General features: G+C 47.1%; 1 protein-coding gene across 4 annotated transcripts in view; it reads left to right on the top strand.

Moving 5' to 3' along the window:
- Positions 1–1,275: 1,275 nt before the first annotated feature.
- KDM2B (lysine demethylase 2B) overlaps positions 1,276–16,465 on the top strand; it is a 48,874-nt gene continuing 33,684 nt past the window's right edge. For 2 of the 4 annotated variants that reach the window (XM_072983461.2, XM_078381779.1), the window contains exons 1-6: positions 1,276–1,540; positions 3,225–3,369; positions 5,020–5,098; positions 5,747–5,793; positions 8,275–8,453; positions 9,078–9,184. In XM_072983461.2, the coding sequence (XP_072839562.2) occupies positions 1,508–1,540; positions 3,225–3,369; positions 5,020–5,098; positions 5,747–5,793; positions 8,275–8,453; positions 9,078–9,184 (590 nt within the window). In that variant the 5' untranslated portion in view covers positions 1,276–1,507. Of the gene's footprint in view, positions 1,541–2,655; positions 3,370–5,019; positions 5,099–5,746; positions 5,794–8,274; positions 8,454–9,077; positions 9,185–13,411; positions 14,994–16,465 lie in introns of those variants that run through there. The other 2 variants (XM_078381780.1, XM_078381781.1) reach the window with 2 other exon arrangements.

The following is a 16,465-nucleotide window of genomic DNA, read 5'->3' as shown; positions in this document are numbered from 1 at the left end:
GGGGAGGAAGGAGGCGCGCGTCCCCTTCCAGGAGGCCCGCCTCCCGTGCCCCACGTTTGGGGAGGGAAGGGCCTGCAGGGTGCCCCCCCTCGACCCTGCCAGGCTGCCTACGACCCCAGGGCTCCTCCGTTTCCTAACGATCCATGCAAAGAATACAAGCAACCCGCTTGGTATCTCTTTGCGCGCTCCCATCAGCGCTCAGGAAGGACCAGTTTGGGCGAGGGCTGCCCAGCCGCCCCCGCCACCCTCCCCCCCCGGCCACCCCTCTCCGACTCCCCGGAGGCTTCAGGCTCCCTCTGCCAGCCTGTGCCTCTCCGATCCCTCTGCCCCCCCCCAAAAAAACAACAACCCGCCAAGGGTCCCCCAAGCGCCCCTCTCCAAAACGGTGCGCCCTTGGAGAGGCCCCGGGGCCCCTCTCCGAATGAGAGCGCTTCCCTCCTCCTGACCCCCCCAACACACATACACCCCCCCAGCGGGATCCGGTCCCCGATCCCCTTCCTCGCCCCAACCCCATCACCCGGACACTCGCCCCCCCCCCACACACGCCCACTCACACGCGCCTGCGTGCTCCGGCGCGCTCGTGACCCGACCACAACACGCACCGAGATGCACGCCCGGAGGAGGAGGAGGAGGAAGGAGGGGAGGGCAGGGGGGGGGGGAGGAGGCGACCGGGTGCCCAAATCCAGGCTGCCCGCTCTCTCTCCCCCCCCCCCTTTCCCCGAAACCATCAGCCCCAATGTTTACGTTCCGGGGGCGACCACCACGCCTGCGCGCCCGCGGGCCCCCCCTCCCTCCCTCCTTCCCTCCCTTCCTCTCTCCTCCTCTTCCTCCCTCCGCCTGCCTGCCTGCTTTGCACGCTCCAGCCTGGGAGGAGGTGGTTGGCGGACTTCGGGCTTTCCCCCCCCCGCTCTATTTTGCATAAGAAACATTTCAAAAAAGAAAGGGAGGGGCTCCCCTCAAAAAAGAAACCCCAACCCCCCCAACACACCAAACCCAAAACCACCCCCTTTTCCCCCCCAGTGCCTTGCAAGGGGGGGGGAAGAGAGCGAGATTGAGAGAGGGATCGCCTCGCCTCCTCGATCGCCCGCCCCCCACCCCCGATCCTCCCCCCTCCCACGCTTGCCAGCACCCCCCCCTCTCTCTTTTTTTTTTAAAGTGCTGATTGCAAATTAGCCAAAGAGGAGGAGGGGAAAAAAAAACTTTACAGGGACCCGGATGGCCTTTTGAAACCGGGGGGGGGGGAAACCGAGCGGGGGGGGGCTGGGATTGCCTGGGTTTGTTTTTGCAACAAGAAAAAAAAAGGAGCGATCTCTCCTCTCTCTTTTTTTGGGTAGGGGGTGGGGGATTTTTCCGGGGATTTCCTCGCTTTCTCCTCTCGGCGCGGCCCCCCCTCGCCTCCCAATTTCTGTGAAGCCAAGCCGGGGGGGGGAGGAACCCCCCCCGAGTCACGCAGGCACCCCGAAAGAAGGCTCGCGTGGACTTTTTAAGAGATGAAACTCCCCGGAACATGGACGCAGAGAAGGACTCTGGAAGGAGACTGGTGGGTAGCTGCTCCCTTTTATTATTATTTTGGGGGGGGGCTTGGAAAAGCAACTCGGTGGGTGGCTTTTAGGGGGGGCTGGGCGGAGGGGGGGAGAGGGTGGCCTGGCAAGGTGGCCTTCCTGGCAAGCTGGTGACTGGGGGGGTGAGTGGGAATCCCCCAGCTGGGAGGGGGGCTGGGGGGGTCTCCCTTAAGATCGGGGGGGCTCCCGCCGCGGGTGCACCGCAGCCCTCTCCCACCCCTCCACCCCCCGGGGGTGGGTCGGAAAGCCGAACCCAGGGCAAGGAGTTGCATTCACACGTTGCTGCGGGGAAAGCAGGCGGCGAAGGTTTTGCGCACCCGCTCGGCCCCGGGTGTGTGTGTTTATGTGTGTGTGTGCATTTCTTCCGATCGGGGCCTACCCTTCCCAGCTGTTGTGGGGGGGGAGTGAGAGAGGAGGGATCTCACCCCTCCCTAGCCTCTCCCCCCCTCCCGTGAAGGTTGTCCTGACGACCACAACAACCTCTCTTCCTCCCCCCCCCCCCGCGCCGCCTGCCCGGGTTTGCATTGTTTTGCATCGGAGCGCCTGCGATGCCCCGCCAGGTTTGGCCAAAAGAGGAGAAGTCCGGGTGCCCCGGAGGGGGGGGGGAGAAATAAAGAGGGGGGGGTCTTACACACATGTTACATAATGCAAGCTGTTTTCTAAAAGCCTGGCTTCCGGTGTGATGATGGAAACAGTTGGACTTGCGTAAATGGGGTGCCCGGGCTTGTTTTTGCAGGGCGCGCTTTGCGCCAAGAAGACAGTTTTTTTGGGGGGGGGTTGTTTTTAGCAACGTGTTGCTACGATCCACCCGCGATCGTCAGAATGAGGGCTCGCCTGTTTACTCCCCCCCCTCCCAATCATCACACGTACCGCCGTGGGTTGCTGGTGGGGTTCCTTTAAGGCGGGCGGGGGTATTTTCCAGGCACCCCCCCTTCCTCTCCCCTCTCTTGCATGAGCTGAATTTCTACCCGCCTGGCCTTTTAGAAACACGTGCACGGTGAAGGAAAACCCCCTTGGAGAGGCAGGGTTTTTTTCCCCTCCCTCGCGAGATAGCTGGGGGTGGGGTGGATCATGAGGATGACGATGATGATCTGGGAGCCGGACTCCCTATGGCATGAAGGTATTAGATCCAGATGGTACAGGGGGTGGGTGGGAATGAGCTGGTTTCGCACAACCCCATGATCCGTGTTCCGTTGGTGGGGTTGTACAACAGAGCGTTTGGGAACTGAAAAGGCCATAGTTAAAAAAAAATCCAAAATAATAAGTATTTTGTTTGCATTCCAAAAGCTGGCTCTTCCCCGCAACACCCCCCCTCCAGTTGTCCAGGGCCAGGCTTGGAATTTTTTATTTTGAGGGCAAGAAAATGGATTGCAATTTTAAAAGACACACACACACCTTCCCCCGTTTCCCACCTGGAGTCTGGACAGAAGTCACCATCAAATCTTTTTTGCATTTTGCAAAAAAAAGAGAGCCAAATCAAGCCCTCATCGAACACGCTTGGGGGCCCCTTTTTGGCCCATGATGGCTGTTCCCTTGGACGACCAAGGTGTTTGTTTACATCCTTTAAGCGGTATCCTTTAAAAAAAAAGGGGAAAGTAGCCAGCATATCCCCCACCGACCTGGTGTCTTCTTGTTGTGTGTCTGTTGTTTGGGTGGCCCCAGCGATCCATCGGCCGAAGGCTTTACGACGAAAACGAGGACCTTTCGGACGTGGAGGAGATTGTCAGCGTGCGGGGCTTCAGCTTGGAAGAGAAATTAAAAAGCCCGGCCTTCGGCGCAGATTTCGTGCGACCCATGGAGGGCAAAGGTAACCTGGGGACACATGTTTTTATTTTATTTTAAGAGCATCTTCGAGGAAAAGGAGATCGGGGCCTGATGTGGACCTGTCTAGTGGGTGGGATGGGGTGATGATGATTTTTATCCTTTTGTGTGTGTGTGCGTGCGTGCAAATAAACAAATTCCTTTCCCTCCCACCCCATGTGCAAATTAGTGAATGGACTTCGTATCTCCCGCCAGGCGCCCTGTTGTTGTTTTGCAGGGGATCTGATGACGGCAGTGCAGGGAGGGAGGGGGGGCGGGCTGGGAAGCAGGCATTGTGAATGGGTGATTCACACACACACACACCCTGACGGAAACCTCTCTTTTCTTTCTGGCTTGCCCACGTCTTTGGCACACCCGATGTCTTAACCCACAACAGATGCCAGAGCAAAACCCAGCCTTCAGATCCTCCAAATTTCCTTCTTTATTCAGTTTGCTAAGGAGCCGGAAGGCTAAGCTCCCTATTCCTGCCCCCTTCGGGCTGATGACCGGGGGGGGGGGGGGGGGGGCTTCCTCTTTCCTTTCCCCTTTTAATCCGGGAATGCTTGTGGGAGGTGTTCCGATTACATAGCTGAATGCCTTCCTTTTATCTCCCATGCTCCTAGTCCCTATTGTTTTTATTTGCAAAAGGCGTTTTTTGTGGATCAGAGGGAAGTACTCTGCCTTGAGCTGCTTGAAGGAAAAGCAGAATAGAAATATAATTAATATATTTTTTTAAAAAACCAATAACCTCACCCCCTTAAGCAAAAGAAGATGCTCTCGTCGTTACATTTTCTTAAACTTTCACGAACTTGAACAGCTGTCACAGCATTGTTTACATGGGCATACATTTAATGAGGCTTACCTCTTGCTAAGATTGTAGGAAATTCTAGCCTTCCTGTGGGTTTTTAACTCAGAAACCCATTGGGTTTAGTGGGGTTAACAGGGTTTAGGGTTTAACTTGGATTGGCAGTTGTCTATAAAGACACGTTGATTGATTTTCTGCCTTCCAGTCCATTAGTTAATTAAATTTAAATCCACTTATGTATTAGGAAGACTTCCATAAAGAATCTGAGTCACAGATTTCGAAGTCATAGCTGTCGATGCTCTCTTGGTATCTGTGGTTCAGATTTCTCCACTGTCTTTTAGAAGAGCATGCGAGAGCTGCTTGTGCAGAAAATTTAAAGTCCCTCGCCAGATTATGAGGGAGCCGCAGCAGTTAAAGTGCTATCCGATCGATACAGCTATATAGTGCAGATGCACTATATGGAGAAATCTGAACTCAGTTTTGCTGTTCCATGAAGCTTACATAGCCCTCAAGTCGCTTTCGTAGCCGGGTCTACCCCACAGGGCTGCTGTGATGATACAATGAGACCAGGGAAGTATCAGAAGTAAGGCATCTTTTTAAAAAGACACTCCGTCGTCTCCTGAATTCAGAATTCCACTAATGAAAATTCGCTGCCACTTAGGCTAATATTGTTTAGGTATGAATTGAATATTCAATGAAAAGGAGGAAGAAAGATCAGCAGTATAATTCTGTACCTGTCTGCCAAATTTTAAGCCCAGTTACAACATACAACTTAACAAATACGTTGCTGGAGCCTATATTGGCCCTCCATTCTTACCTCTTTTCCCCCGTTTTTCCTCCTTCCACATCTAGATTTCACTTTTGAGTATGTGCAGCGTGAAGCGCTCAGAGTCCCCCTCGTCTTCAGAAGTAAGGATGGACTGGGAATTAAGTAAGACAGTTCTCTTAATGTCTAATTATATACACATATACTGTATCTAGATAATCTGTGTTTTGAAGAATGTATAGTCCTATCGCAAGAGCTTAGGGTGGGTCGTCATGCTTTTAATCCTTCTCTGTTTGCCAAGCCCTGTTCACTAGTTTACATTAAATATATGGAAATACGTACAAATCTTGTATTGTTTCTGCTAAATATATATACATGTTTAGGGTTTGGGGAGAACCCAAAGGTAGAAAATTCAGTGGCAGGCAGAGAGAATAATCTCTGCTTAATTCAGAGACGGGGAACTCCAAGCTACAGTAGAGAAGACGGGGTGAGCTAGTTTTTAAACTCTGTGGGGTTTCTGAGAGCAGTCCGTTTCATCGGGCAGAAAGAACTAGTCCTGTGTACTGGTTAAAGGTCTGAAATTCTGTAGTCGCATCTCAACTTTGTAATTATTAAACTGTTGCTTGAAGGCTCAGCTCTTCCCTCGTTTGTCTCCCTGGCTCAGGGAGGTCATATAATATGTAGGTCATATAATATGTATATCACTTATACCTGGATATGAAAACTAAATTGGTTTGATGTGACCCTAGATAGCAGGGTAAATTACTTCTGTGCTCAGTTCTCTTAATCCTGCTTCTCCTTTGTTAATTTCAGGATGCCAGACCCGGATTTCACCGTACGAGATGTCAAGTTGCTTGTGGGTGAGTTGGTTTGGAATTAATGTTGTTGTTATTATTATTATTATTATTATTTCTGGAGCATGCAGAAGCCGCTGGTGGTGTTTCTGGAGGGATGGGAGATCACAACTCTTGGAATAAACGCCCAAAGTGGCAAGAAGAAACGGGTACCCGGTTCACCTTTTAAAACTTGTGTGCCTGCAGATAACCTGCCTTCTATGAAGCATCAAGTCTGGTGGCGCCGTATGAATTTTTCGCGTTTTATTTGGTGTGAGCTTTTGTGGGCTGCAGCCTTTTTCATTGGGTGAATGGGGTGTAGCTTCTGCTGGATGATCCAGTGCATAGGGGGGTGGGATGTGTGGGAATGAAAAGACAAGAAGTATCACCAAGTGACACTTCGCAGTGTGTGTGTGTGTGTGAAGGGATGGGGACATCCTGTCGTAAATAAACATAAGCATAGGAACGGTGTCAAAAATATTTGTCTGATCCCAAGGAGAATTTGATCTCTTGGTGGACTCAATGGCAGAAATAAGAGCAGCACGCTTACAGGACCTAATAAAGTCAACTTGACCTCTAAGAGTCGGTTTTGCCATGTTTTGGGGGCCTCCTCCACAATCCTGGGCCCATTCAGACCCACCTTTTAAAAATTAAAAATAATGTCCACTAGGGGGCATGAGGGAGTTCTTTCAGTGTAAAAAAAATTTTTTTTAAGAGGAAAATTATTTTGGGAATGTAGAGGATGGGGAAATGTAGCTCACCTGAAGTACAGCCCTCAGACCTTTGGCGTTTGCTCGTCCCGCTTCTAGAGTTTACAGATGAGATATCCAGGAGGATTTTGACCTTTGCAGCTCCTGTCTTAACGAAACTTGCTAGGCTGTCGGAAGCTGTCAGTTGGCCTGATTTTCATTGATTTGTGGCATTGCCTCCACAGGGAACCATGGGCTTGGGTACATTGACGTAATATATGTTTTTCTCTCCACTATTGTTCCGTTCTAGCCGTAGCTGAGAAAAGGTTTGTGTTTTTTTATTTTTCGAACTTCCGAGTTCCAAGAATCTCCGGCCGGCAGGACCCCTTGCGATGGTGGCTGGGGAATTCTGGGCCTCGTAGTCCAAGAAATAAGTTCATCCGGGCTCTGACTCTAGCGGGCCAAATGGCTAGGAATGCGCATCAGTTCTTCTGGAAGAAAGCTAACGTGCTGTGAGGTCTCCCTTTCTAACTTTTAGGATCTGGTTTATTAGCCAGAAGCCTTTTCCTTTTCCAGACCGTGACTAAGAGCTAATGGTGCTGCTCGCATTAACGATCCCCGGGTAATGATCTCTTTCCTCTTAAAGGGGGGGAGACTTTATGTTTTTTCTCACTTGCTCTTGATGCCAGACCAGGTCTCCGGGAAGACATCGCTTGCAACGGTGGGCTTGATCCTTGCCTTGGCATCCCGCAGGGGACCGCGCCACCCAAGGGTCTGGCTGGCAAACTGGTTTTCTAAACTTAGTAACCGAGATACTAGGATTGCATTTTTGGTCTGGACCATTTTTTCTCCTGTTTGCACAGGTTTTTTGAGTGCCAATTCTGTGCTTTTAATTTCCTTGGGATTTGCGTCAGTGAGGGAATTGCTTGATTGCTTGTTGCTTTTATTACCCTCCTTCTGGTTTTCTGACTTTATCCCAAACGCTTCCTTTCTGCTGTGAAACCGATGAGCGAGTGGTTTTGTGGGCCATGGATTCTGGAGCCGAGGCAACTTTTGAGGTTCTCCGCTTTGAGCCCTCCGGATTTTTTCAGCCGTTCCCAGAACCCCTTGATCTTGGTGATGCATCTGCTTTTCGTTGCAAGCGTCCTCCATCTTTTCATTCACCGCAGTGCTGAATATGGGTCAAGAGGGGGCCACTATGACCCGGAGCTATCCCTCGGGTCCCAAAGGCAAACAGGGATCTCGCTGTATTGGAAGATGGGAAAGACCCAATAATTTATATATTCGAGCCGCGAGTGATGAATCATCTCTGCCAGTCTTCCTTGGAATGGACAACTAAGGCAGGCAACACAAATTAGGATCAGAGAAACACCAGAAGTTTATTTTTGGCATTCGTAGAGATGAAAGGGATGTGGTGGTATTGTGGGTTAAACCGCTGAAGCCTTTGTGTGCTGCCGGGTCAGAAGACCAGCCGTCGTAAGATCGAATCCACGCGACGGAGTGAGCTCCCGTTGCTTCTCCCAGCTCCTGCCAACCTAGCAGTTCAAAAGCATGCAAATGCGAGTAGATAAATAGGTACCACCTCAGTGGGAAGGTCAAGGTGTTCCGTGTCTAGTCGCACTGGCCATGTAAAAATGGGTTTCAAATCGAATCAATGCTAGAAAAACCCGTTAAACCCCATGGGGTCCCTCCAGTTTTTAGGAGGTCCGCAAAAGTTTGTAAAACAGGAAAGTCTCTCACTTGATGAGAAGCTTGAAGTTTCCTCGATTTTTATTTTAAGTGCCTCACTGGCTGGAATTACTCCGGTGTTCTCTTCCAGGGAGTCGTCGGATCGTGGACGTTATGGATGTGAACACTCAAAAAGGCACCGAAATGAGCATGTCTCAGTTTGTGCGATATTACGAAACCCAGGAGGCCGAACGGAAAAAACTCTACAACGTGATCAGCCTGGAGTTCAGCCACACGAAGCTTGCAAACATCGTCAAGCGCCCTAACGTCGTAAGTCAAGACTTTCAATTGTGTGATTTTTGTATTTGCAGTGTTTGGCCTGAATTGTATTTTTTAAAAATTGTGTGTATTGAATCGCTGAAGTGTCCTTTCTGTGTTGGATAGTCAGTTAAAGTTATTCCTAATTGACTGAAAGGGAATCCTCTGTTAATTGGGCAAATTTGTTTAAAAAAATCATTTGTTTCTCACAGAAGATCTGTAGACATTTATGTTCATCCGTGCCAAAAAGGGATTATATGAGGAGAGAGTACAATTAATGTACCATATAAAATCAAGAAAATGTACTGTGCCGTCCCCTCTTCTCCACCGAAATACTTCTGTAGTGATGTGCAGATTAAAGATATTTAAATATACAGATTTAAAAGATTTATTGGCACTAAATCAGTAGATTTACTGATAAGCCCACACTCAATTCTTACTTGAATAGATGCCTTGTTCTTTATTTTTAAAACCAGTCTTGAGTGGAATAGTCTTTTCAATAGTGAATGCCTTAAAAAAAAAAAAGAGGACTGTACTCTATAAAGTAGAACCTAAAGTCACCCTACAATCTCTCTTTCAAATGCTACGAGAATGGATCTTTCTTCAGCTTTTCTTTAACTTTGAATCATCTTTTAGGTGGATTTAGTGGACTGGGTGGACAATATGTGGCCTCGTCATCTGAAGGAGAGACAGACGGATGCCACCAATGCTATATCAGAGATGAAGTATCCAAAAGTGAAAAAGTAAGTTGAGTTTTCTTCTTTTAAGGTCCGTGATTGCAACCCTCCGTCTTGATTTTCCTGCTGGTATTGAGATCTGGCGACGGGGTGAACCTAGATTAGCAGGTCACAGAACGTGGTTTGTGTTAGACTGAACTGCTTCGCCCTGCAGGTTTGGGAATTATAGATGGAAACCTGGTTCTTCCTGTAGGTTTCGGAATGCAAGCAGCCCGAATGATAACACTCTGCCTGTAGAAAGCTAGACCATCAAGAAGAGGGCCTCTAGTCTAGATCGCACCCCAGTGTGCTAGTTTTCTACAAGCAAGGATCTTTGGTTTTTCCGTCTTCTATTTTCAGCATGATGAACGAACGACTCCCCAGCTGTATTTTGAAATGTTAGACACCACGATGATTGTGGTGGTTTTTCTTGAATTTGTAACAATCGCTTACCGGGTTGTCGTTTTCAACTCGTGCTTCGGCTTAACGCATGCAGTCAGACTAGGTAACAGTACGGCAGCAGAATTCTGAGTTGGTAGAATGGCTTGTTATCCTTCTAGCCACGGCAATGTGGAGTTACATTTTTTAAAAAATTCAGCAGTAGGAATAGATTTTCTGCAGATGGGTATGCAGATGAGCAGGGAGTAAATAAAGATACAGGTTTTTCCCCCTGTCACATTAAGGGGTTGCCGCTGTAGCTGTTGTTCACTGGAGCTTTTACGTGCGAGATCATTTTTTAAAAAAAATGTATTTTCCATCTGCAATCTGAGGTTTATAATCCACTTTGCCACTGTTTTGGATCCTACTATTTCCATTTGTTTTATATCTGGGCCAAGTTTCATTTTGTTTCTTCGGAGTTGCAAATATTCTGTTTCTGGAGGTTTCTTGGCATCTTGATTTGTGTTTTGTCTGCTTCTTGCTTGGCGGAATTGTTTTTGTGGAAGCTACCATGACCGTCTTCGGACATCACAGGTCCTGGCTTTATAAACCCTAATACAGACAACGTACTCCATTACTTCCTCTGCCAAGATGGGTAAACAAAGAAGGAATAGCTTTCTATTATATTCATATCTGGGATTGTGGTTAAGAGTGTCTAAAAAAAAGAAAGACTTAGGGTGGTTTTCATTCCAGGTTTGTTTGTTCACACCCAATTATAATTGTAAATTCAGACATTACATGGAATTCTCCCGGTTTCTTTACTGGCTTGTACAAATGGAAAAACGGAATGTGCTGCAGATTCTGTGTTCGTATTATGATGTATATGACAGCAGTCGCCCGTATGTCCCTCGTTGGTGTTGTGATTTTTAAAGTTCAGATTTTTTTTGGTTTTACACGTCATGGGCAATTCTGTCTCTTTCATAAAATCCTTTCTCTGTTTCCTTGTGCCCTTAAAAGCAGAATGCTTTTGACTTGTGCATCTGGAATTGTCTTGATTGATTTCTAAAAGATTTGCAAAAAAAAAAGTAAAAGGAATGAACTGTTGTTGCTTTTCTAGAAATTGCTGTTTACTGTTTTACAGTGCCCCCTGAGAGGTTGCAGTAATAAAAACTTCTGGTACTAGCAAGCTTGCTTGCCTACATGTCTCGGAGACACTGGCCAATCGGAATGGCCTCAGCCTGTGATTGGTTGCTGTGCTGTGATGTCAGATGAAGGCGGTGCAGACAGAAGGTGCTAGAGCAGTGGTTCCCAAACGTGGGTCCCCAGAGGTTCGTGGACTGCAACTCCCAGATATCCTGGCTGTCACAGCAAGTGGGGAAGGCATATGGGAATTGCAGTCCAGGAACATCTGGGGAATCCCAGTTTGAGAGCCACTGTTCTAGAGATCTCCTAGATCTAATGGACAAGAGCCGTTGACATGCCTGGGATTTGTTAAATTCGTCCCAGCTGACTTTGACACCTATAGTTTCGTTAGGGCTAAAACTTTTTTCTTCTTCAAAAAATAAAATGTCCCTGTGTGCGCATACCCAGACACAGACACACACAGACAGAGAGTACTCCTGGTTATATGCTTCCCATATTGGCAGAATGGATGAAAAGTCAATTCTTAAAATCCGTTTAAATCAAGGTGCCCTCAAGCGATCCATTTTTAGGTGTTGCAAAACGTTCGCGAAGGATGAGTTGTTAATTTTGTTCATTGTTGCATTTCGTAAAGCCAAGAGAGAGGCTCATAAAAGTTTTCTTTCTCTTGTATTTATGTGGCAAGAGCTTTGATTGATGTAGCTTGCATCATCATGATGATTGTCTGCTGTCACTGCTACTGTTACGGTGACAATAATTGGTTTTACTTAGAGACCACCTTTCTCCCACCAAAGTGACTTAGTTCCTTCTTGAATGTTCCTTCTTGAATGGGGATTTGAGATGGGGATTAGATCTCCCTTGCACAACATCATCATTAGCATCCTCCTCGTTTTCTTATTCCAGCACTGTAACCAGTGGTCTGCATTTGTTCATTCTATGGATTGAAAAAAAAATCCCCTTTTATAGAGGATGGGTCACCAGATCCAGTGTGGTACAGTGGTTACAGCTCTGGGCTGAGATTTTGGAGAGGTAGGTTCGAGTTCTGGCCCTTTAACCCTGGACCACTCATTCTTGCTCTCGAGCTGGCCTGCCCTGCAGAGTTGTTGCGAGTATAAAGTAGGAAGCAGGAAAATCACATCTGCTGCCTTGAGGTTTCTGCAGGGAAGGTGAGAATAAAGCTTTGAAGCACTGTAGAAATAAATTCACCAGCAGCTCATAAGTAAGGAGTGTTGTGGCTAAATTTTTAGGCTCGTCGCCCTGGGAACGACATGATGTGGTAGAACCGTTTTTTAAATTTTAATTATTTTTCGCATCCAGATGCTTCCTTATAGGGATTAGGATGCTAGTTGTCATCAGCCGGTTGACAAGTGACCATCTACAACCGTTTTAAATATCTTTTTTCTTTCTTTCTTTCTTTCTTCCCACCCCCCACCCCCCGTTGATTGTACCTAGCAGTAGGAAGCCGTGTGTCCGACATGCCTAAAGGCAGAGGAAAATGTGTGTGAAATAATCAGGAAGTAATTTCTCCATGTGGCGTTTGCAAAGCAGTTTGTTCTGTGTGAAAACAGCACGTGGAAATTTTTCTCTTGCTGAGCTGTCGTTCGGGTGGATCTGATCTTTTCCTCCAGTTTATCCATTGCAAGGTTTATGCCCGATTTTTCCGAATGATCTGGTTGGGGTGGTTTGTGGCTTTAAAAAAAAAAAATTTCCAAGGTGAGACCACTGGGTTTCAGCACGTGTCCAAATGCCGCGGCGGAGTGCTTAGAATTGGGGTGGATAAAAATCAAAATTTGAGTTTTCAGAATCAAATTGATTTCAATCATGATTTAGATTTTTTTAAATCATTTTTAAAATTCAAATCATCCAACCAAATCTGATTTTTTGTGTGTGTGTGTGTGTGTGTGTGTGTGTGTGTGTGTGTGTGTGTGTGTGTGTGTGTGTGTGTGTGTGTGTGTGTGTGTGTGTGTGTGTGTGTGTGTGTTTTTGTCTCCCTGGCCCCACGCTCACCAACGAAGCCGTCGCTGCTTTTTTCTAATTGTTGTCCTGCGTGCCTTGTCATGTCGTTGTGGGATGCCGATGAACTTGGGTTAAAGAAGGGAAGAAAGAACGACTTTGCCATTTTCTCCTCTCCGTTGTGTGTGTGTGTGTGTGAGAGAGAGAGAGTGGATGCAGTGTTTTTTTTTTTAGGACTTTTTTTTCGGTCCTTTCAACAGCTCTCCCCTCCCTGTTCTTTCCTGGACGGAGAGAAGAAGACATTTCACTGGCTTGATGTTAACAAAACAATCCTACTGAGTACGGAAAGCCATCTGTTAGGGCTTTGGGGGGGTGGCTTTAAGGTCCGATCTCGGAGGTCAAGGTGGCTTTCTCAGGCCAGAGGCTGTGCAAGAAGAGATGCTGATCTCAAAGGTTGTGTCTGTTTTCTCTCTGCGGCTTTGCTTACTTTTGCGTTTGCTTTTTTGTCGGAGTTTGAACGAACATCCGAGACTTGCACCTTTCTCTGATTGTAATTCGTTTGGGGCATGCACGTCCCTCTTTCTTTAGGAGACATCACCTATCTCTTAGCCTAACTATCCGTCTATCTTGATCATCTTTCCCTTTCATCCTTTGGTATGTTTTGGTTCCTAACGTCTACAATTTTCTTCGGTCTCTGTCGCACATTTGTATCTGCAGGGGGTTTTGTTTTGTTTAAACTCTACGAACGTCACTGTATTTCATTCATGAGTTCGTAGGTTCCTATATATTTGTTCCCAGTTCTTGACAGCTGACATTGATCTAAACCCCTGCGGTCTTTTAATGTCTCATCTTAAAATAGTTGGGAATTTCTGCTTTAGGTGAACCCTTGTACTCATATAAATCAGAATCTACTGCTTTGAAGGAGGATGCTTTTCCTTACTTTGAAATATGATACACATCTGGATTGAGGGACATTAATTCTGTTTTTAACCCATGGAGTTGTCAGCGTGGGTGTTGAAGGCGGTTTCTCCTCGCTTCCCTCTCTCTCAAATTCATAATATTTTGTTTGGAGGGATAAATTTTCCAGCTTAAGCAATATTGCATTCCTGATTGTTGTGGGTTTCATCCTCTGAGAATTTTTCTTGTATGTGTGTGTTTTTGTAGGGTTGTACAAAACCTGTGCCTATGGTAAAACTTTATATCGAGGGAGAAAGAAATATGCATATTTTCACGGATACAGCAGCCAAGAGCGTCAGGCAAAGAAAACTCAGCCCACACATCTACAGGGACAACACAGGAAGAAAATCACACCCACGAAGTGCAGATAGATTTTTTTTAATGCTTTTATTTAGCATTATGATACTCCCCTATTTGCAGTCATGTGACATTTGATTCTAATTTCAGAGCCGTGAAAGGGAGGTGACAGGAATACACCCTGGATCCTCTTATGTTAAGTTCAGCCCAGGTTTTCTTGATTTGTTGTTTTTTTCCTGTACGTTTTCCTTTTACTGTATCAGCATGTTCTGAATTTCCCTTGACCCAGGGGAGAAAAAGATACCAAAATAGAACAGCTACTGAACACTTTTCCGGGCTAAAACAAGATTACAAATTGAACGTTCTTGGGAGAAAACCTCCCGAAACGTGTGTCTAAATAAAAAATAAACCAAACAGGGAGGTTATTTTTAAAAGCTGAATTTCCAAGGCATATAAAGCTACACATTCTTTCTAATACGTTTATCTCCAATTTCCTGCAGGCAGAGAGAGAGAGAGAGAGGCTTCTGGAGGTGGTTTGGGAAGAGGATCTGCTTGATTTTTCTTCTTCCCCCCCCCCCCCCCAAAAAAACTGGGACATCCAAGTAGTTTTTCTGCCTATAGAGAACATGCCTTTGAAAAGTTAGACGCCCTTCCCTCTTAAGCCAAAGGGCATCTGTTTTTGTGGTGAAAAAAATCTGCCCTGGGGTGTCAGATTAGCCGAAGCTGCGCCGAGCGCGCCATGTGACCGTAGCTTAATGTCGGGGAGGAAGCGTTAGAGGTCAGCACAAAGGCATTTCGCCAGAGACTGCCTTGCGCATGATGATGTGAGAGTGTGTTCTTCCCAGTCCTCGCCCTTTTCTCAAAGCAGCTGGTGCTGAGCAAGAAGCATCCTCCGTCCGATGAAATAGCGTGCGTTTGGGGGGAGCGCCGGGTTACTCTCCGCTGGACTTGAGGGCAGATGGGGGTGGCCACCCAGCTGCCCCCTTCGAGACGTTTTGACAATAGTTTCCATCTTGCCTTCTTGTGTGGGTCGCATCCGCTCCCATTTTTAGTTGATGTCCAACTTCAGAGTGGCGCAGGCCGGAAGCGTCCCGCGTGGTGGCCAAAGAAGGTTTGTGTGTCTCTCCCTTTCGTCTTCCGTTCTTCGGTTTCTAAAGCTCGGGAAGGAGAGTCCTTGAAAAATTAAATTGCTCGTTGGCAGCCCATGCTAAAAAAAGAAAAAAAAGGGGTAGCAAGTTAGACAGATATATGGCTCAGGAGCAATGAACACATTTTGCATGGGAAAAGACCCCGTTTGGATCCCTGTATCTCCAGTTTACAGGCATTCCGGTTGCAAAGCTGCGGAAAACCATCGTCCGGCCAGCCTGAGCAGCAGTTTGGTCTACTGGTTAGAGGGTTGAATCGGCCACTGGTTGAAACCTGGGATTCCAGCTTTTACCGAGCTGCGAGATATTTATTTTATTTTTTATTTATTTATTCTATTTATATCCCGCCTATCTGGTCTTGCGACCCCTCTAGAGATAGGTAACGTGACCTTGGGCGGTCACTGGCCTACCTTCCAGGGTTACTGTTATGACTCAAGCTCAGAGGACGAAAGCTGTATAAACCGCCATGGGCTTATACTGTGTGGAAAGCGGGATACAAATATTACTAAGAAATTTATCAGAGCCTGAGTGGTCTCACACAGCCTTCACAAGATTCCTGTGTACAGTACTAATACCGTATTTTTCGCTCCATAAGACGCACCAATTTTTAGGAGAAGAAAACAGGAAAATATAATCTGTTTTCTTCGCTCCATAAGACGCACAGACTTTCCACCCCCACCCCCGTTTTGTGGGAAAAAAGTGTGTCTTATGGTGCAAAAAATACGGTACATCTGCATTACAGATAACAGGAATTAAATCTTTGTAGCTCGGCCGAAGCCACCTAGTGTTCGTACCTTTTGCAAAATGTGAACCAGAGACTTTTCCGACTTGACCACGATGTTAGATCTGCAGAAGGTTTTCCAGTATATAAAAAGAACGGTAGCCATTGGAAAAGAGGGTGAGCACCTGGCAGGAATATTTGCTTATCGGCTTGCAATTCTCGGTGGTGGTGGTGGGGGAAACATTATTATCCATGGTTGGGTTGTCTCTTTTGCTGTTTTCGGTGTTGTTCTTTTGATCAGTGGAAAGAATGCTAAGCCACAAGCGTGTGTAGTTTGTCTTTCTAAAGAATTTGGCAACGATCGATGCTTGTTCATAGCTTTCCCTTGCAACCTGCTTTTATTTCAGTTGCTTTATTGGGGGGGGGGGAGAGAACGTTTCTTGGAGGCTGAGTTCAAACCAGTGAAACGGGGTTGCTTTTCGGTGGCTCAAGTCAAAGAGTAAATGGATCAATGAAAAGGACAAGCGGTTTTGAAAGCGTGCGGGACCGGAGGACGTGCATTTCCAAGCGGGGAAAAATGTGTGCAGAGCTTGTAATCCCATGCCTTCTGAAGTGTGCGGATTTCAATCCCCTCTCGGCTTTGTCCTTGTGCTGGCCTGCGGCCTGAGAGTCGTAGCCGCTTCTTGGATTCTCCCGGATTCTTTACCCTTCCCTGCG

The sequence above is a fragment of the Pogona vitticeps genome, chromosome 14, assembly GCF_051106095.1.
Source record: "Pogona vitticeps strain Pit_001003342236 chromosome 14, PviZW2.1, whole genome shotgun sequence".
NCBI classification, from domain to species: Eukaryota; Metazoa; Chordata; class Lepidosauria; order Squamata; family Agamidae; genus Pogona; species Pogona vitticeps.
The sequence above is the reverse complement of the archived record's forward strand: the minus strand, read 5'-3'. Positions and strand labels throughout refer to the sequence as shown.